Source organism: Lampris incognitus, chromosome 8, assembly GCF_029633865.1.
Source record: "Lampris incognitus isolate fLamInc1 chromosome 8, fLamInc1.hap2, whole genome shotgun sequence".
Taxonomy (NCBI): domain Eukaryota; kingdom Metazoa; phylum Chordata; class Actinopteri; order Lampriformes; family Lampridae; genus Lampris; species Lampris incognitus.
Window position 1 is genome coordinate 35,544,931 of NC_079218.1, and position 21,347 is coordinate 35,566,277.

General features: G+C 41.2%; 1 protein-coding gene across 2 annotated transcripts in view; it reads right to left on the reverse strand.

The window, feature by feature from the left end:
* gabrg2 (gamma-aminobutyric acid type A receptor subunit gamma2) overlaps positions 1 to 21,347 on the reverse strand; it is a 79,930-nt gene that overhangs the window by 27,437 nt on the left and 31,146 nt on the right. For both annotated transcript variants that reach the window (XM_056284441.1, XM_056284440.1), the window contains exon 6: positions 19,042 to 19,179. In XM_056284441.1, the coding sequence (XP_056140416.1) occupies positions 19,042 to 19,179 (138 nt within the window). The remainder of the gene's footprint in view (positions 1 to 19,041; positions 19,180 to 21,347) is intronic.

The window sequence follows — 21,347 nt, forward strand, 5'->3', positions numbered from 1 at the left end:
CGCAGACATGTTGTGGCGGGAGGGAGAAGGAAAGAGATAATCCCAAAAAGTTTGGTTTACATTCATAGAGGTTGCTGGCTGGTATTTGTAATTTTAAAAGGCATTTTCAGTTGAACCCTGACAGCAGGAGAAGCAGTTCGGATAATGGATGGATGGATATTCAGTTGAATGATGGATATCTTAGAGACAGTTTTGATGGTGTATGGAAGCCATGAAAGGCAAGCAGAGATTCTTTTTTTTTTGTTTCCGAAAAATCCAACCAAACTAATATATGATTTTTTAATCTATTCTAACACACACACACGCACACACACACACACACACACACGAGTTGTTTGGGTGATTTTTTTTTAAACTGGCAGATTGGCAGATTAAAAAAAGAAGCTATGTATGCTAAAGTTAGCATGCTATATGCACTTCTGCCACAAGGAGTCAGAAGTTCAACACCAGCCTTTCAATATACTGTAATTGACTGATCCATCTGAGATACACATATTTATGAGATTGTAATATCTACAAAATCAGACAAGACCTTTAATTATTCAGCATTCATCTCATCTTTGCTTATAATTACTGGAGATACCAGGCAATGTACATTAAATTATAAATGCATGTGGAAATGAAATGAATAAAAACATCATCCTTCATCTAAATGGAGTTCCGCCTATATTAATTTCTGATTTATAGATAATATAGTGATACAAATAAAGAACATTATAAGTATTTGATATGTCATTAATAACCCATGAACTAAATTGGTCTTTATTATAAAAAAGAGTCAAGTAATCACGCATATATGTACACACACACACACACACACACATATATATATATATATATATATATATATATATATATATATATATATATATATATATATATATCAACACAAATACAGGAATATATTCCGCTCCTCATAAGTTGAGCACTTGACACCATTGACGGTTTCAGAAAAAGAAAAAAAAACGTTTTATATATATATATATATATATATATATATATATATATATATATATATATATATAAACCTCTTTTTAGGCTATTTAACACAAATAAGTGTAGATAGGAGACAGACAATATGGCAGTTAATTTAGCTATTCATGTTTCACCAAATTATAGCGTTTGTCAGGTAGAGGTTGTGGCAGTTTATCGTCAGGACAAATCAAGCAGGAGAGTTGAAATCAAGTAGTGACAACGCACTAGGCCTACTCTAAATATCACACAAACGCCAAAAAATTACAATCATAAAACCTAAAGCTATGTTGTAAAACTAGCTAATCTCAAAACATGCTCATTCTATTTAATGGTTTTTAATGCAACCTGGAAGACCGTCCTTACTTTGCTCACCTTTCTTTCACCGCCCTTCACCGGCAATCTCTTTCTCCTCACACACAATTCTTCAATCAGCCACTGGCCTCATTACTATTGTTTACACACAACCTGCCTATCTTGTCATTTCCATGTTATTCGCAACCCTACCTTGCCACTGCCCCACCCCACCTCCACCAACAGCAGCAGGGTTCAACCCCGGTGTGACTGATGCAGCACTAAAGATTGGCATGTCAATCCATTTTTATTTTTGAATTATATTGTTGCTGATCAGGTTGAGTCTCTCGGACGTGAATTGGAATTATACATACAGTCTTTTCTCTTACAAACCAGATGCTGAAAGTCCTTCGATCAATTACCTCCTTATTTCAATGAGCTTTAAGCTCTGAGACCCTGGTTGGTTGATTCGATAGTAGAAAGGACACCAGGGACTCTCGTGTGGAATCTGATACCAATTTTCTGAGCCACAAGGAGCCTGGCCATGGTAACATCACCCTAAAGAGCAGTATTAACCTTTAGACTCACCTCAGCCTTAGACATAGTCTGTCTGTCTCAACAGGGTAGCCAGTGGAGACACAATTAGGGGCAATTACAATGTGTGTGTGTGTGTGTGTGTGTGTGTGTGTGTGTGTGTGTGTGTGTGTGTGTGTGTGTGTGTGTGTGTGTGTGTGTGTGTGTGTGTGTGTGTGCTTATGTAAATAAGTGAGTGAGAGAAAGAGAAAGAGAGAGATTGTACTCTAGGTGTTGCAGGGGCTACATTTGATCTGACTGCATGTGTTTATCAATCCCTTTTTCAGTATATACCTAAAAAAAAAACAGTGACTGAGACTTTCAAAACACTGCCTGGCTCAAAAGTGGTACATATAAGCAGATGGCACACACTTGTGTTAATGTATAGCGAAAGTCATTAATCAAACTAATGCTGTGTGACTCTTAACAGATTTTAGAACCATTAAAGACAATTTAGGTATCTTTAAGCTGCAGATAACCCACTAGTAATGTCATGTTTTTCCTTCTATAATCGACAACTATCAGGTCTTAGCTTTTTGTGAGCTAATAACCGTAGACAAAGCCACATCTGTACCTAAAACTCTGCATAGAGGATATGACTATAGACTATCAAAAATGATCAAATAAAATCCAAGTTTTGATTTCTTGTTGACATTCAATAGGTTTGTCGCATTGTGCTCCAGGTGTCGGGGGTGAAATGCGTCATTATTTAGTCTTGCAGAGCTCAAGGAGACTTGGCCAAGACAGCGGCATCACATTAACTGCAGACAACTGCATAACATTAAAAAAGGCAGTATAAGTTAAAAAATATATAAGCACACTCTGCATGTGTGATTGTGTCATTGATAGCAATTGTAATCAGCTTTAACTTGACCAATTCCTGTCCAGACACAAAGCGGCCTCAGTGCCCAGTTGGGTTCCCAATTGTTTTATAATGTTATGGTGGGAACAATACTGCAGCCCCGCTGCACCAGCAGGTGTCACAGCTAACAAAATCCCCCAAGAAGGACATTTTGGCAGCCTTGGCCTGTTTCTGAATTGACCAAGCACCCTTGCCTCTCTTCTCTCCCTCTCTTTTCTGTCTTCCTCTTTTCTTACCTGTCTCACTCCTTCAGTCTGACCCTTCATCCCTATTGGGCATCCCAACCAGCACCAACTGTCACACTTATGGATTCCCATCATCTTTCTCTATCTGTTTGTCTGTCTATTTATCTATCTATGTGTCTATAGCTTTCTTACTCTCACGAATGAGGTGACTTTTGTTTTACTTCCGATATATTCCAGTACCCTAGTTTATGTGTCTGATATTTGGCGCACTGCAATTATTGCCTGTGCTGCATTCAGAGTATGCAGGCATTGAACATAACCAACAAAAGAAAGTCTTGATGATAGATGCAATGCAGTACCAGCGTAAAGAGTTGTGGAGATTTTAAGATTTGGGGGAGTGTAGGAAGAGGGAAATGCAAGCACTGAGAGAAATAGTCTGTTGCAATGATACAGCAGATATATACTACATATACATATAGACATAACATTATGAAGCCAAATCCGGTTGTGCTTGTTTGTCTGTCTGTCCGTCTCTCTCTCTCATTTCCTTCATTGCTCCCTCTCGCTGTTCTCCCTGTCCCTCCCTGTACTCCTTTAGGTTCCCTGCTGTGCACCGCAGGAGCTTTTTAATATGCAGGTGGTGGTCGATGGGGAGGAAAACAAGAGGCTGGCTTTCCCCAAAGCAATCTCTTTTCCTATGTCCTATCACCATCCCCAGGTTTCCAGGTGTTAATTACTGGCTTATTAGACTGTCAACTGAGCGAGCGAGAGAGAGAGAGAGAGAGAGAGAGAGAGAGAGAGAGAGAGAGAGAGAGAGACAAAGAGGTTGTGAAAAAACTGGGGCATAGGAGTAAAAACAAAAAAAATCTGTTTTGCAAGAGCGAGCAGGAGAAAAAAGAAATAGAGAAACAGCAAAAAACAGACATGGGAAAAAAAAGAAAGATGAGAAGAGGGGGAAGTAAAGAGGGCATTAGCTTCTTACGGGAGCGATGACAAAAGAGAGAAAGGCATGGTGGATGAAACTGAGAGAGACCAAACACTTGTGAGTGTTAAGACTCGGCCCGTATGTCATTTCGTGATGTGTGTGGATTTAAGGGCAGAGGGTGAGGATGGGTGCAAATTGGTACTTTACTTTGCACACGGCAGTTCTGGCTGAGTCCGAGTGTTTTCTCTTTCCTTCCGCCCCTGCCCATCATGACTATCACGCAAAAGCAAAAGAAAGAGAGAAAAGTGGAGACAGGGCGATTACAGAAAGCTACTGTTGCAGCTGCAGCGCTGCACCATGGGTTATGAAATATTTTACACCTTTTCACTTACTATTTCCAGCCATGTTGTGTCGTCCACCTTGTCGAGTTAAGATGTCCCACGTGTCAGTGCTTTGACTAAACTGTTTCTCCATTTCTAATATGAGGCCAGTCGATTGTTTTCATGTTTTTGCTACATTTCTAAATACCAATAACTTTTTTCTCTTCTTTTCTCCTCTGTTGTTGTGACTTTTTTTTTTATGTGTGAAATCCACAATATATAAGTACCTATACAGGTGTTGACAGAGATAGAGATCATCTATAAGCTTGGTTAGCCATGGCACAATCACTTCTTCATCAAGCTCATCACTGGGCATCCTGGTGGCGTAGCAGTCTATTCCATTGCCTACCAACATGGGAATCACCGGTTCGAATCCCCGTGTTACATCCAGTTTGGTCAGGCATCCCTACAGACACAATCGGCCGTGTGTGCGGGTGGATGCCGGATGTGGGTATGCGTCCTGGTCACTGCACTAGCGCCTCCTCTGGTCAGTCGGGGCACCTGTTCGGGAGGGGGGGGACTAGGGGGAATAGTGTGATCCTCCCATGCGCTACATCCCCCTGGCGAAACTCTTCACTGTCAGGTCAAAATTGGCAACTCCACATGTATCGGAGGAGGCATGTAGTAGTCTGCAGCCTTTCCCGGATCGGCAGAGGAGGTGGAGCAGCGACTGCGACAGCCTGGAAGAGTAGGGTAATTGGCCAAGTACAATTCGGAGAAAAAGGGAAAAAATCCACAAAAAAAAAAAAACATCACTACGACTTTGTTTTTCTGATTTGGCCTCTAGCATGAATATATAAAGACACTACGTATGTATATATGCACCATCATTTATCCTGACAAGTCCTGCCCAACAATACAAATTAAAATGAGCAGCAACAAACGGTCCATAATTTGGATATTTATGTATTGGCAATTTTCTGAATACACCAGTGATAAGTATCACTGTTTGCATAAATACTTTCAGGACTGCAATCTTCAGAAACAAGCTTTTTGATCAACAAGTCTGTAGGGCCTTTTTTCCACAGAAGTCGACCTTTCTATTCCAAGCACAGGGTACCTTATACAAGCCAGCTTTTGACCTTCTACAGCTGCACCACCATTTTATAGCATACAAAAACTTGTAATTTAGGTGAAATGTTGCCAAATAATTACCATTTTAGGCTTTAAAACAGCATATGGTGGTGACTAAGAGCTTATTTTGTTCCTAAGGTAACTGCTTCTTGGTTTCACTGAATCCAACTTAGTTGGACTTTCTGAACCTTCACCCATGAATATTGGTAGCATGCCGTACCTCTGTACATAATTACATAGCGTGCGCCACCATTTTGGAGATGATGCAAAACTACAACCAAACTTCTTCTCATATTACAATGTTTTGTTTTGGGGGTTTTTTAATTCTTAAAAAAAAAACTTCATACTTTAGGTCCATCCATGTGCCACTTCAGTTTAGTTCCGGGTTTAGTTTCATCACTCTAATTGAAATTGTTTTGAGAATCCATAGGTTCCTGTCTTAAATACCAGGCAATTGTCAATTGAAAAGCAATATTAATAATTCCTGTCTGACTCATAATGCACGTGTTGTCACTGGTGTTTCATTTGGCTAGGGATGTATTGCCTCTGATGAGGAAGAACAAAAAAAACGCATTTGACATTTTGGGTTTTATTGCTTCTCTGTCTCTCGCCAACTTTTCTTGATTAAAGCAGTCAGACAGTGACGAGACTTGCTGTCTCCTTGGCATGATTTTCTCAAAGAATTTGATAACACCATCCCCTAATTTGCTTTGGTTCTTCTTCCATCAAATCAATGAGTACCGTGCCCCCAATGCCACACGTTTGTTGGAAGATTTCACAATCCTCCAGACACTAAGACAATAATGCCACATGCCTGTTCTCCCCCTTCATAAGTGGATTTTCTACAGAGAATGGCCTCGCTGGTTGATATTGCTACTACACTGTGACGCAGCCTTGATGGAAAGCGAGTTCTGGATGTATCAAGCCAAACAATGGCCTTCATCTGTCAAATGAACACTCACCAGACATCAGAGCAATTCTGAAATTAGAAGGAAATAAAACAAGGAAGAGAAGGGAAAACAAAATAAATGCTTCTGTCCATTCAATGAAAATGGCAAATAATAATAGTTATAATGATGCTTCATTCATTCATTCTCTATGCCAGTGCAATCCTGTTATCAGGGTTACCGGTGTGTGGGGTGAGGGATGAGGGGGAGTGGAGCATTTGCTTGCAGGCAGTTGGTGAAAGGCAGAGACACCCTGGAAAAGATCACCGGTCCATCACAGGGGCTACACATGCATACAATCACTCAAGCACTATTTACGCCTATGAAGAACTTATTCTTATATGTGTGTCTTTGAACCGTGGAAGGAAAGTAGAGAACTGGGAGGGGGGGGGGGGGGGAGTGTAGAAAACATCCAAAGGGTTGTCATCAAACCCAGCTGTCTCACTGTGAGGAGACAATACCAATACGCTACACTACGGTGAAGCCTGATGATATTTATGATGATGACATCATAAACATGTTCTGGACAGTATTGCTTGGTACTGAGAGTAAGTAATGTACTAATATACTGTTTTGTAAAATTACTCTTGTCTTAAAGGACAATTCAGATTTTCTTTCCCCACATGGGTCTTATTTTCATTGTTTTTGCCTTAGTGTAAACCGATTATTATAACATTTTAGTCACCGGCTTCATTTTGAAGATCTTGGATGAGGGCCAGCACAACTGAAAATCATAGATAATGGGAAATTGAGTACACAATCTAATTGCAGACTTTTTTTGTTTTTTTTGAAGGGAAAGGTAAAAAAGAAAACCGTACATTGTGGCACCATAAGATGCCGTTGTGACGTTGTGGTCCTGTGTCCAGGATCCCCACAATGAATCCAGGGAGAAAACAATATCATGACCAATATGCACAATGGCAAAAACTGCAAAAAATATGACCTCAGTTGTAATCACGGAGTGATCCGTTAAAGTTACAGCTGAGTAGTGTCTTGGTTTGTTGGGCAGTTTTTGATGGAGGTTTATTTTATTTTTATTTTTTTTTTCAGTGCTCTGGGTCCCCATGTGCAGCACCGGAGGGCTAAAGTAAAGAGGATGATAATGCACTCTTCACTGCTATATGGAGAACCCTCTGCTAATGCCCTCAATGTAAGAGTGAATTTATATGGCTATATATACGTATATGCGCGTGTGTATATGTGTGTGTATATTTGTTTAGCTTGCTATTTCCCTTGCTCAGCCACTTCCCTTTCCACAATGCCTCCAAGATTTGTCCCGTCAAGGAATCCTCTGCAAACTGTGGAGTTCCATAATCGGGAAGGGGCTACTGATGTGTCCCTGGGCTTTCTGGACTCAAACTGAATCACACAGGCCGGCGCACATGGACAAAAAGAGCTGCACGCTACAGCATCTAGAAGGTCACTCCAAGAATAGCTTTCGAAACGAAAAAAAAACAAAGCAAAACAAAAAAAGAAAACAGATTATTCATCCAAAGAGGGGCACACTCAGGCAAATGGACAGAGCTACACAGTTCGTGCAGAAACACATGCAAGCAGGCACATACCAGAGCATTCTTGCAGATGTACTACTTGTGCACACACATACGCGCGCACACACACACACACACAAACACTCAGTTGAAGAGCTACTTAATCTTCCAATGTTGTGCTCAAATCACCCTGTGATTCACCAGGGGTGTGGGGGCCATAGTCACAGATCAAGACAGAAAGATAGCAAACCACATTGATTTTCTTTACGCTTGATGGGAAAGCCTCTTGCCCTTCTAAATGATGCTTTTTCAACTCGTTTATCCAATTAATGTGCCGGGGAGAAGGGAGACGCAAGCAGAGAGATCCCTGGAATAACATTCAATGGTTATTGTGCATAAATCTCAGCAGCATTGGCCAGGGTAGAGAGATGGATTCGGACCAAAATAATGCTTTCTTAATCAGTAAAATCCTCCCATTTACCCTCCTCTCTTATCATGCTGCTGCAATGCTTATCGTGTACCCTGATCTTTTCCTGAACCACTATTCCTCCCCCTCTATCTTTCCCTGTATCTGGCTTGTGTTTTAGTGTGAATGAATTTCCCATCCATGGAAGGAAAAATAAATTGTTTCTGTATTTTCTATCATGACTTTACCATCTCACAGCTTCATTTCCTTTTAATAACTCTACTGTTCCCTTCCGTGCTTTTCCCTTGCTCGCTCGCTCTCTCTCTCTCTCTCTCTCTCTCTCTCTCTCTCTCTCTCTCTCTCTCTCCTACTGATACAGAGCTGCATGCCCATCTTACCTCAGTCATTAAGGGGTTAACTTTGTCATAGCGTTACTGTATTATGTTTTCTCATTCCATCTCTTCCTCTCTCTTCCTCTCTCTCTCTCTTTATGTATCTGTTTCATTTGATCAGACTACTTTATAGGTTCCTCTCTTGCCAACGGTATCAGGGTGTGAGGGCGAGATAGGGATGCTGGAATAGATGCACCTAAGCATGTGTGTGTGTGTGTGTGTGTGTGTGTGTTTTCCTTTACTGGAGTGCATGTGGAAGTAAGTGTGTGTATGTGTGTGTGTGCGTGTGGCTGTCTTTGCTTGTGTGCTTAAGTCTGTGTGCGTGAGTATTTGTGAATGCAGGTATCAGCTTGCGGGCTCTCAGGGTAGATCTGATGTGAACTGACAAGGGACCAAGCCTTTGGACACTGGCTGAAGGAAAGAGAGAGAGCGAGACAGAGAGTGGAGGGGTAGAGATAACCAAATAAAAACAGACATAGCCTGCATTGAAAAAAAGAATAAAAAAACTTTAAACATAACTGCAGCACAGCGGCAGATGGCATGTCAACCCCACCCCCCTTTCATTTCAATATACACGGATGAGCCCAAACATTATGACCACCTGCCTAACATGCTGTTGGTCCTTCACATGCTGCCAAAACAGCACCGACACACTGAGGCATGGACTCTACAACACTCCTGAAGGTGTCCTGTGGTATCTGGCACCACAGCATTAGCAGCAGATCCTTCAAGTCCTGAAAGTTGCAAGGTGGAGCCACCGTGGATCAGATTTGTTGGTCCAGCACATCCCACAGATGCTCTATCGGATTGATATCTGGAGAATTTGAAGGCAAGGGCGATACCTAGAACACTCCCATCATGTCTGTCAAACCATTCCCAAACCATGTGTGCAGTGTGGCAGGGCACATTATTCTGCTGAACGAGGCCACTGCCATCAGGGAATACCATTGCCATGAAGGGGTGTACCTGATCTGCAACGATGTTTAGGCAGGTGGCACATGTCAAACTGACGTCCACATGAAAAGCTGGGCCCAGGGTTTCCCAGCAGAATAATGCCCAGAGCATCACACTCCCTTCACCCGCTTGTTGTCTCCCCACAGTGCATCCTGGTGCCATCACTTCCCCAGGTAAACAGTGCACACATACATGGCCATCCATGCAATCTAAAAAAAAACGAGACTCATCGGACAAGGCGACCTTCTTCCACTGCTCCAAGGTCCAGTTCTTATGCTCACGTGCTCATTGTGTGTGCTTTTGACAGTGGACAGGGGTCATCATGGGCACTCTGACCGGTTTGCAGCTACACAGCCCTATACGATGCTTTGTGTGTTGTGACACATTCCTCCCGTAAACGTCATTAAAATGTTCTGTGACTTGTGTAGCACAGTAGAACTCCTGTCAGTTTGGAGCAGACTGGATAGCCTTCGTTGCCCTCATGCATGGATGAGTCTTGGGTGCCCAGCACCCTGTCCCCGGTTTGTGCCTCCTCAGACCACTGTCGCCAGGTACTCACCACTGCTGACCGGCAGCACCTCACAAGCCTTGCTATTTCAGAGATGCTCTGACCCAGTTGTCTGGCCATAACAAATTGGCCCTTGTAAAATTTGCTCAGGTGTTTACTCTTGTCCACGTCTCCTGCATCCAACATGTTGACTGTGAGAACTGACTGTTTACTTACCATCTAATCTACCCAGACCTTGACATGTTCCCTTGTTTGGAGACGATCAACGTTATTTGGGTCACCTGTGAGTGGTCATAATGTTTTGGCTCATCACTGTATATTTCCTCTGTCACATAACATTACATTTAATTTTTCTGTTTTTATTGGAGGGAAAAAAAGAGAGAATAGTCCTGCTGCAAAATACATGAGAGCTGCAGTCTGACAGATTGAACCTTGAAAAGGTCGACTTATCGCACGGAAAATCTGACCCTGCGGTCATTCACCAGAGTCATCGCTGTCTGCATCAGATCGCCACACCTTCATGCCTGTCTGCCTACATGACTGTCTTACATTAACTACCCCAACTTTATGACCCATCTGTTACCTTACTTGACCCACTTCAGCACAGCTAGAGGAGACCGATAAACATACCAGTAAAGACTGATGGCGTTCCCTTTTAAAACTTTCTTGACTGTTACCAATTTTTGTTTTCTTCATAAATGATGCAGGAAAGAATCACGATGGTGTTAATGAGCAAACATGGTATGTTTTGTTTTTTTGCTTTGTTTTTTTTAAATCAAAGTGTTAACAAACCAAAAAAACAAGACATGCTCTGTAGCGGAGCGAGCAGGGGGGTGGCAACCCCAGGCTCATGGTTCTCTCCAGTTACAAAGGGGCCCACCTTGGGCCCAATCTACCTGACTGACATGCATTCTTTGTTGTTTAGTTGAATATCTTGAATGAAGCTTTCTTGTGTGTCTTGATTACGGCAAAAAATAAAAAGTCAGAGTCAGACCCAGACCATGTTTGTGTCTTCTGCAGAGCAGACGAGCCCCCACTGCTGCCAAGGGGTTCTCATCTTATGCAGAAAACAGCACCAGCAGGGGCACTGTGGCCTGTTTGTATTGTCATTGATTCCACCCCATTAGTACCCCTTAATTGGACCCCCCGCCACTCTGAGTCAATTTGGCTGCTGGGAGTTTCAAAGCTAGCAGCCTGTCCTGCTGTATATCTGTTTCCCTTGCTGTTTTTCATAACAATAAGTGCCTTCTTCTTCTTCTTCTTCTTTTGGCTTATTCCCTGTTCTCAGGGGTCGTCACAGTGAATTTTACAGTTTCCATCGGTACCCTGTGAAGGCACAGCACCAATGGCAGCCATTCTTAACCCAGACCTTGACCGATCCAGTATGGAGCCTTGACAGATCTGGTATGGTTTTGTCAATCCGCATACTCATTGGGCAAAATTTTACGTTGGATGCCCTCCCTAACACAACCGCTAACCCTTTGGACAGGGGCACAGGTAAAGCGTTGGATGCCATCCCAGTATTCATGGACTTGTGCCATGCCCGTGCCGTTACTATAATACACCATAAAAGTGTAAAAAAAAATAAATAAATAAAAAAATCCAGATCAGAGCATTTCTGAAAATAATTTTAAATCAAGAGGTGAAGTGACATCATCATTACCAGGGTCAGTGTTCGGGTGATTCTGTGCAGTAATTCTGCACCACTGTCCTGTTCTGGGAACTTTTCATCATCTGTAAACCCTTCAACTCTCCCTGTGAATTGGCTTCATACACTCTGGCCGGTGTTTAAATTCCACCGCAGGCTGACATGCAGGAGGCACAGTGCATGCTTGCCAGCCAGATACTGTGTGTTTGGCGGACAAACCCGGACTCTTTCGTGATTGTCCTTGGCGGCTTAAGCAAAGGAAATCTCAGCCATGAACTACCTAAATACCGTCAGCTGATTAAATGCCCGACCAGGGAGCAGAACACTTTAGACCACTGTTACACTTCAATCAACAGTGCCTACCACGCGGTCCCCCACGCTGCACTGGGACACCCTTACCATATCATGGTCCACCTGATTCCTGCATGTAGGCAAGAATTAAAACTCTCAAAACCTGTTGTTAGGACATCTAAGAAGTGAACCAGTGAAGCTATGGAGGATGTCCGCACATGCTTGGATTGTACAAACTGGGATGTTTTCAGCTGCTGGATAAAACATCATTGGTAAGTTCATAGTCATTATTTGTGATGGCATAGGCTTATCATAGATGCCAGCTATTTGGCCTTATTCAAAAATAGCATTGTTTGTCGCTGCTTGTGTTTTAGACCACCGTGTCTGCTTGGTTATTGTATTAACAGCAGGCCACACACATTGCTTAAACACTTGTAGGTTGTTGTCATGTGTGGGTTGATTGTGTAGGCTATATGGCTGTGTGGGCATTCAATATCACTGAATGTCAAATTGTGTATTCATTGACCTTCTATCCACGGTTGCCTGCCCTGCTAGTTTAGTCTGCCTTACTTTATCTATATCTGGCTGATGTTTGAGTAAATTATTGGTAAAATCCATAGCGCCAACCATGGTTCTGAAATAGCCTCTCAACAGTTGTGCTGCTTAAATAGCAACAGGTCACTGTTTAATGATAAATCCATGACACTGTTCATTTCTCTCCATTCTGCCCTTCCGTCTCTAAGTTTACCCTTGGATCTGTCTTGCATCTCCATACAGGCTGGATAAGGGCCCTCCACAGGTCCTCGCCTCCTCTACAATGAGCCATCAGCTTCGTGCCTGGACATACTAATTAGTAGTAAGATAGTAAATGTATGTTTTTTTAAATAAATGTTTTTTTTTCTTCTTCTTCTTCTTCTTTTGCACACTTGAAATTTCTGATACTAAGTGGGAGAACTCCCCTGGCAACATTTAATAGTTAAAAATCAAATGACGTTGAGCACAATAACTACTTTATAACTGTTTTTTCTATACTTTTGGATATATATGTTTGATACCCCAATGTGGTGGTGGGGGGATATAGAAAATATTATCATTTATCTCAATAATCATAGGGGACTTTACACCCTATGCGTCCAACTGTAGTTCCTCATATTGAACTGTAATAATTTCAAGTATAATATCAAACCAAAACGTTTTCCCGTAACCCTCTCAAATATTGCAGACCTCATTTTGTGAGAAATTTGAGGTGATGAATTATTATAATCATAGTTTTAGACAACAAAATGGTGCATCACATTATGACAATATCTGCATTTTCATTCCAATTCCATACCACTGAAAGATGATAAATAATATTCAATTATTGTCCAGCCCTACACAAAGGGGAGACTTTCTGCTCTGAACAGCAAGTGTGTGCAGCACCCTGCGATCATACAGGGTCAAATAGCTGTATAGGTATAGATCTATGGCATTACAGAAATTGAACCTGGACCCTGGAGTCAAGGAACAAACTTACCATTAATATCACACACACACATACACACACACACACATACACGCACACACACACACACACACAGAAAAGGACATTGTCTTCTAGCAGCCAGCTATCAATGCAGCCAAACCAGTGTGTATTTTCATGAGCACTGCCAACAAAAAGCCGAGCAGTTAAACGACTAGGTGTTAAGCAGGCAGCCTCTCCTCTGTCTGGTAGTTCTCCAGACAGATGATGTATTCCTAAATCTTCTAGGAAGGCAGATAGATGCCCAAATGGAGTCAAAGATAACAGGAGAGATCTCCCAGCCACAGTCAAGGTTCCCTAATCTGACAAGAGAGCAGACAGTTGTTTATATAAATAACAGACCAAAGAAAAAAAGAAAAAAAAAACGAGAGCAGGGGTGGGGGGTCAGTGAAACAGAGTAAATTAGCTCACATTCAGATCATTTTCCTGCCTGGTTTGAAGATTACAGATTGAGGTCAAAACAAAGCGAAAATCTTCACCGTCCTGTTTCTATCACCAAGGTCCCATTATCAGGTTGTGAGACTGTTTTACTGATGGTTGTTCGTTCTATCTCCCTTCTCGTCTTTTTCTCTCTGTCACACACTCTCTCTCTGTTTCTCCATCCGTGCGTGTGTATGTGTGTGTGTGTCTGCGTGGACATGTCGTTTGTGTGCATGGCAGCTGTAAGTGGTAAATGTTCATGTATTTGTGCCTGAGCCTGCAAGACAACACAAAGACTAAACAGCTGTCAGAGCAGCCATGCGAGCAGAGCAGACATAGCCGGGGTTTGTCAGCTGACACTGACGATAAACAGAGTGTTTTTCTCTGTCAGGGATCTAACTCCAGCGGAGAAAAATAAATAAGTCCATAAATGAGAATAACGCCTTTTTATGAAATAGCTAATTGAAACCCAGCTCAGACAAGCAGGCAGAACATTGAGAGGGCTGTTTGTTGTTTGCATCTCATCAATCTTTGCATTCAGAGCTTAAAAGCAGTAGCTTGCATAATTGGGGTCGATTAATTATTTGACTGAATCATGCAACTCGACTCAAAAGTGCTCTTTCAAACTTTTTTTTTTCTGATGAGGCACAGGTTTCCTGTAAATTTAAAGGACTCCGTGTTACTTTACTGCATGTAGTCCAAATGATGAGTACCACCTTCACAAAGCACCGAGTGATTTCACCCCGATAATACCCATTATACCTTTGTCATACAACTTTGAGTGTGAAAACACTATCAGGTTAAACCAGTCATTTGTACAGGACACTGGTAATTCAGTTTAACTGCCATGTCAACTACGGACATAAAAATATTAATATTATTAATGATATTATTATAATATTAAATATTAATATTGATATTATTATTACTACTTCTGTGGGATTTAAGTCCAAATCCTCATTTAACACACCAATTGACCCAAATACATGATTGACTTTATATCGAAAATACATATACACACACACACTGAGACAGTCATGCACAAAAACCAAACCTGACTCACACCATTTCTCTCCATATGAAACTTTGTTTTCTCTTATTGTTTTTCATTACAAAAAAAAATCAATTGAAGCGTTTTATTTCTAAAACAATATTTTTATCTTTAAAATGTTATCTGAAGTTCTCATTTTTATCATCACCCACCCATTTTTTTTTATTCTGTCATCTCAGAATTTTGTTAACCTACAGATATTACAAAATTGACCAAAAAACGTTTTCATCTATTGTTATCAATTATCAGTCAAGCAAAATTAGGTTTTGTTCTCATAAAATGGTTGATATATCATTTTTGAAAGAAACCCTTCAGTTTTATTGAAAATTATTGAATTTTTATTCAGTTATAATTATTATGTTACTGGGTTTGCAATGACTTGATGAACAATTCATTCCAACATATCTTTTTTTAATTCAAGCTCTTTCTCTGAGAGTTGACCAGTCAAGCCCTATAGTATAGTATAGTATAGTATAGTATAGTATAGTACAGTACAGTACAGTATAGTACAGTATAAAAAATATGTTACTGGGTTTGCAATGACTGGATGAACTATTCATTCCAGCATGCTTTTTTAATTAACTCAAGCTCTTTCTCTGAGAGTTGATACTATACTGTACTATAGTATAGTACAGTATAGTATAGTATAGCATGCTACCAGAACATCCATGCTGCCTCCACCAGACTATGCATGAAACATGCATATAAGGCAATGACAAATAAAAACAGTCTAAGCCTAAGTCTATAGTATAGTATAGTATAGTATAGTAGTATAGCATATCATATCATAGGATAGTATATAGTATAGTAATAGGCATTCTGACCTGAAGATAATTGCAAAAATAATGAGCCCACTACCACATTTTATACAATTACATCTACTCTGTCTAGTCTCCCAGCCTGTGCCCTAAATGGGTGAGGTACAGCAAAGAAAGATTGATTTCCTATGACCTAAGGTGAAGTTCTGTATCTGTTCCATTTTATGTGAATAATGGAGTTTGGCAGGGTGGTATTTTTTTCTCCTTTTCTTTTTAACGTCTTTAAGGATGATCTGTTAGTGTGAGTTAAGAGGCTCTGGAACAGGGTGCATGATTGGTAATTCTATCATTAACCACCTTATGTATGCAGATGATTTGGTGATTTTCTGTCCATGTCGTGCTGGTCTTCAGCAGTTATTGAGGGTATTTTCACAATATTTTACAGATTTTGGTATCAAATACAATGCAAAAAAAAAAAAGTCATATTATGATTGTCAGAAGTAGGGAAGGCAGACAATTAGTATTTCCTGATTTCTCTCTGTCTGGCATTTCCCTTAAAGTGTAATGAGACCAAATAATAACTGATGATCTATCAGATGGTAAGGAAATTTACAAACAGTGTCAAAAGTTGTACACACAAGCAAACTTGTTGACTTGTAAATTTAGTTTAGTGACTGTAAATACCTCTCTTCTTTTTAAAGCTTTTTTTTTTTTGCCTTTTTTCTCCTCTTTTTCTCCCCGATTGTACTTGCCCAATTGTCCTTTTCCAAGCCGTCCCGGTCCCTGCTCCACCCCCTCTGCGGACTACCACATGTCTCCTCTGATAAATGTGGAGTCACCAGCCGCTTCTTTTCACCTGACAGTGAGGAGTTTCGTCAGGGGGACATAGCGCGTGGGAGGATCACGCTATTCCCCCCCCCCCCTGAACAGGCACCCCGACCGACCAGAGGAGGTGCTAGTGCAGCGACCAAAAAACATACCCACATCTGGCTTCCCACCCGCAGACACAGCCAATTGTGTCTGTAGGGATGCCCGACCAAGCTGGCGGTAACACGAGGATTTGAACCGGCAATCCTTGTGTTGACAGGCAACAGAATAGCCTGCCACACTACCTGGACGCCCTTTTTAAATCTTTTTGTACCTTATTATATACTGCCCAGCTGTGGTGTTGCTACAGAAAAGGCAGCATGCAGACTCACAGTGGCTTGTAATGACAGTATGAGGTTGCTGGTTAAAGCTCTAAGAAGATGCAGCACAAGTCAAATTTTTGTTAATGTTGGCGTACCCACCTGCTCTGCTGTAATGCAAAATCTTATTTATAGATGTATGTGTAGGTTATTTGGTTCTGCAAATGGTATTATTTCAACCTGAACCAACCCTGAACTGAGATCCATCAGATTCTCATCTAGAAAGTGGAACCATTTGTGTTTCAGCCTGTATGCAAATGTCTGACCCTTGTGGAATGTCTTTTCTTTTATTTGTGGATTTTTCCTTTGATTTATTTTCTTCTTCTTCTTTGTGTTTTATTACGCTATGAAACCCCATGAGCCGTGTCCTTAATAATGTCTGAATTGAATTGAACTGATCGATGCTCACTTAAGGGAATAGACTGAATAAATTGAATACCTCTTTAAAAAAAATACAATCTCTGGCACTTGGAGCAAAAAAAAATAAAAAGTTCACTGCAACATCTATGATGGTAAAGAGAGACATATTATGATAGATTTTCTCATTTAATAATTTCTCATTCTGCAGAAGCTGCCAGTTTGGAAAAATAAATGCTGACACATCAGCCGATGTTTCCAAGTCATTAAACAGTAGGATTTATAAGGGGATCTTTGGTTCTGCAAACATAAAAATGCACTCGGTTGAGCTTTTTAGTCAGCTGGCCCTGGCAAACACAACTGATCTGATGAGGATAAATTTTACATTGGCCAAAGGGTAAGCTCTACGGCAAGTTTCCTTGATGTAAGTAGCAAATACAACTCTAGTCTGCATAAACAGTACATTCATTTCCATGTGCTGCGCAGCGTTACATATATTACTTACAACCTTCCCATGAAAATAAATAGATGCAAACCTACACATGCATGCATGACATATAGTTGGCCCCATTGTCTTTAGATATGATACTGTGAGAGCCGTCATTTTCTCCTCAAGCAAATATCCATATTCCTACTTCATTTTAAAAAATGGAATCAGCCATTAAACAACAAATGCATGACTAATGCAGCTAATTTATTTACTGGGCACCAATTTTTTTTTTTAAATTCATGCTAACCTTCCAAGGCAGTGGAATTGGTAGCAGTACTTCAGTTTAATCAGAGTGAGGGCAAAAGAAATGGATAGAATGGACCAGTAGAGCAGAACAGAGAAGAAAAGAGGAGAGGGGAGAAGATGTGGCTGCACAAATATATTGTACTTCACAGTTGGTGTCAGAGTATAAGATGAACACAATGCACAAGCTTTTAATTTCCTACTTCTGTCCTTGTTCTGTTGAAAACTTGTTGGGATGTTTCATGTTGTAAAGGAAGGAAGGACGTTTTCACACCTATAGTCCGTTTGCTTTGTTCCGAATCAGTGACTAATTTGTTACACTGTTGCACTCGCACCCTGATTCGGTTTTTTTCTTCACACGGCAACATTTAAAAACGGCCCAGAATTGTTAAACAAACGCCATGTGTGAGCAAACTTCCCTCATTGGTCAGAATTTTTTGCGTAGGAATTTCATCACTATCTTCTGAAGAGAAAAACATGGGAACAATGCACCGAAAATGGAGCAAACTCACGAGCTCCTCATTGCAGTTGTCACGATGCTCTGGCTGTTATACCAGTGTTATATCAGTATGAGTATCACATTCACTTTGAACGTCAATGTAGACTTCGTTTTGAAAATAACGTGTTGATGCGTTTCGTAGGAAGTCACACTTTTTCGAGAGAAGGAGAAGGCACACTTTTAAATAACACATACAGTGACATTCGCCCAACAATTTTTATTCCGAGGACACATCAGGTAAGCTTATTTTGGGCCATTGGGTCGGACTGCATTCTCACTGTAAACAAACCGCTCCAGGGTTCGATTGGAAGGAAGCTGAGACCACCCTTTTCTTGGCGATCTCGGCCCGTTGTTTTGTCCCACATCTGAGTGTGATTGCTGTGTCCAAATATTCCCAAATGAGCCGATCTTTGGGAGGAAATTCTCCTGGTTTTGAGACAACTGCTCCAAATGAGCTAGGTGTGAAAACACTATTGCATGGTGGGTGGAGCTGGGTTTTGTCAACTCAGATATTGTGGTCAATTCAACTTAATTGTTCAAACATAGGTATGTATACCAACTTGGCTTTCCTGTCATTTGGTCTGGATATAAGCAGAAGAGTTGCAGCCCTTACCTGAGACAGTCCTGACAATCTCAGACGTGTTCCTCAGGCCTACAAAAGAGAACTGGTAGAGCCTCCAGGAACGGATGTCCCCAACTTCCACTGAACTCCTCTTCCACTTGTACACAATCTCTTCCCTGGGATAGCCGTCTGGATGGAGCAAAAAGGAGATAAAGAGAATTAGATCATCACAGAACAGAATAGAGGGGTGGCAACATGGTTTAATGGTTACTGTTGTTGCCCCACAGCAATGGGGTCCTAGATTTGATCCTGGCCCTTTTGTGTGGAGTTTGCATGTTCTCCCCATGTTTGCAAGTGCTTCCTCAAGGTACTCTAACTTCCTCTCGCTGCCCAAAGATGGGCATATTAGACCAGTGATTCTCAATCTGGTTACTCTATAGGGAGTAACAAGTAATAAATGGAGATTTTGGACACAGTCATTATTTTGCGGCTTCTTCTTGTCCCATCACAAGATATTTGACAGTAAAAAGAGTGCACGTACAGAGAAGAGAAGAGGTGAAGAGTGGTATTTTTAGCATAAACTACATGTGTTGGACACTACATTTTCAGTTTCATTGTGGGAATTTGTTAGGGCAATACACAGTAAATCAATTTTACAGTTACAATTCAGACACTCAAACAAAATGGAGGGAGTTGAATATAGTTCACTATATAGCAAATAGGGAGTGATTTCAGGCAAAGCTCTGGTTTTCTATTCTACCAAGTAGTACATTCACCTGTGCTCCAATTTTTCCAGCCTCTAATCAGTGAGGTTTTAGACCTGGAACACAAGGTGAATGGCAGAATAGAAAACCAGCAGTACTGGCGATACCCGAGGACTAGATTGAGAACCACTTGGTCAGATGAACTGGAGAATCTGACCTGTCCATAGGTAAAAAAAAAAATGTATGTGATCGTCTGTGTGTTAGTCCTGTGGTGGACTGGTGATGTGTGCAAGGTGTCTTTCTGCCTCCCACCCTTGACTGGATTAGGCAGGTGTGGACAAAATGAGTGACTACAGAATACAAGTGGACAGAACAGAGCTGAATAGAAAGATTTGACCATTAAGCATGGCAAGATCTTTTGTTTGTTTTCCACCTGTTTTTGATATGCGCTCTCTTTCCTATTCTAACTTGCTCTGCATGCAATTTGCCTTTGATATTTATGTTTAATGTGTTGACTTTATGCTTGTGAATGTGTTTGATTTATGCTTGTGTATTTTGCAATTGTAATGGTGATTCACTGAAAGTAAAACCTTCTTGTAATGTTTAACAAAATATTAAGGGACATAGATCACAATATGTTATCTGTCAAAGAGGAAGAACATAATGAATAGCTTTGTATTTTCAAAGTATTTTACTTCCATTTTATTCACTTTCAACAGCACAACGTAACATGAAGACAAAGAAAGTTATGAACCAATGACACAGGTAAGACATAGGGTACTATCTTCTTTTTAACTAAATTTCTATGTGCAATCTTCACATTTTGTGGTTAGCTGACCATAACCATAACCCCCCCCATTCCAAAAAAAGATTCAACCTTAATCTTCTTACGACATTCCTTTTGACATTTCATTGGAAGTTAAATAAAATCATGGGTTGTGGAGGAAAACCCCATGAACAGTGGGATAAAAAAGATGTTGTTTTTAATGCTGTGCATTTTTCCCCAAGCACAGCAAGGATTTTGGATTTTAACTAAAATTTAGATGTTGAAGTTGGACCAAAACCAGTTGCCAGAAAGGTTCCTTTGAATGTGTTAATACTTCTCCAACTGAGAAATGAATAAATTCTGGTTTGGCTTGCTGTGCCATTGTTGCAAGCATTTCTGTGAATAAGTGTATGCTGCCCCGCAGTACATCCGCGTCCCCCCCACTTTTTTCTACCCAATTGTATCCAGCCAAATACCCCACTCTTCCAAGTCATCCCGGTGGCTGCTCCACCCGCAGGGGCAAGTTGCAGACTACCACATGCCTCCTCCGATACATGTGGAGTCACCAGCCGCTTCTTTTCACCTGACAATAAGGAGTTTCACCAGGGGGATGTAGCACATGGGAGGATCACGCTATTTCCCCCAGTCCCCCCCCCCCCGGGCAGTCACCCCAGTGGACCAGAGGAGGCGCTAGTGCAGCGACCAAGACACATACCCTCATCCGGCTTCCCACCCGCAGACACAGCCAATTGTGTCTGTAGGGACGCTCGACCAAGCCGGAGGTAACACGGGGATTCAAACCTGAGATCCCCGTGTTGGTAGGCAACGGAATACACCGATAGTCTACCCGGACGTTGCCTTGCAGTACATTATGAAGCCAAATGCAT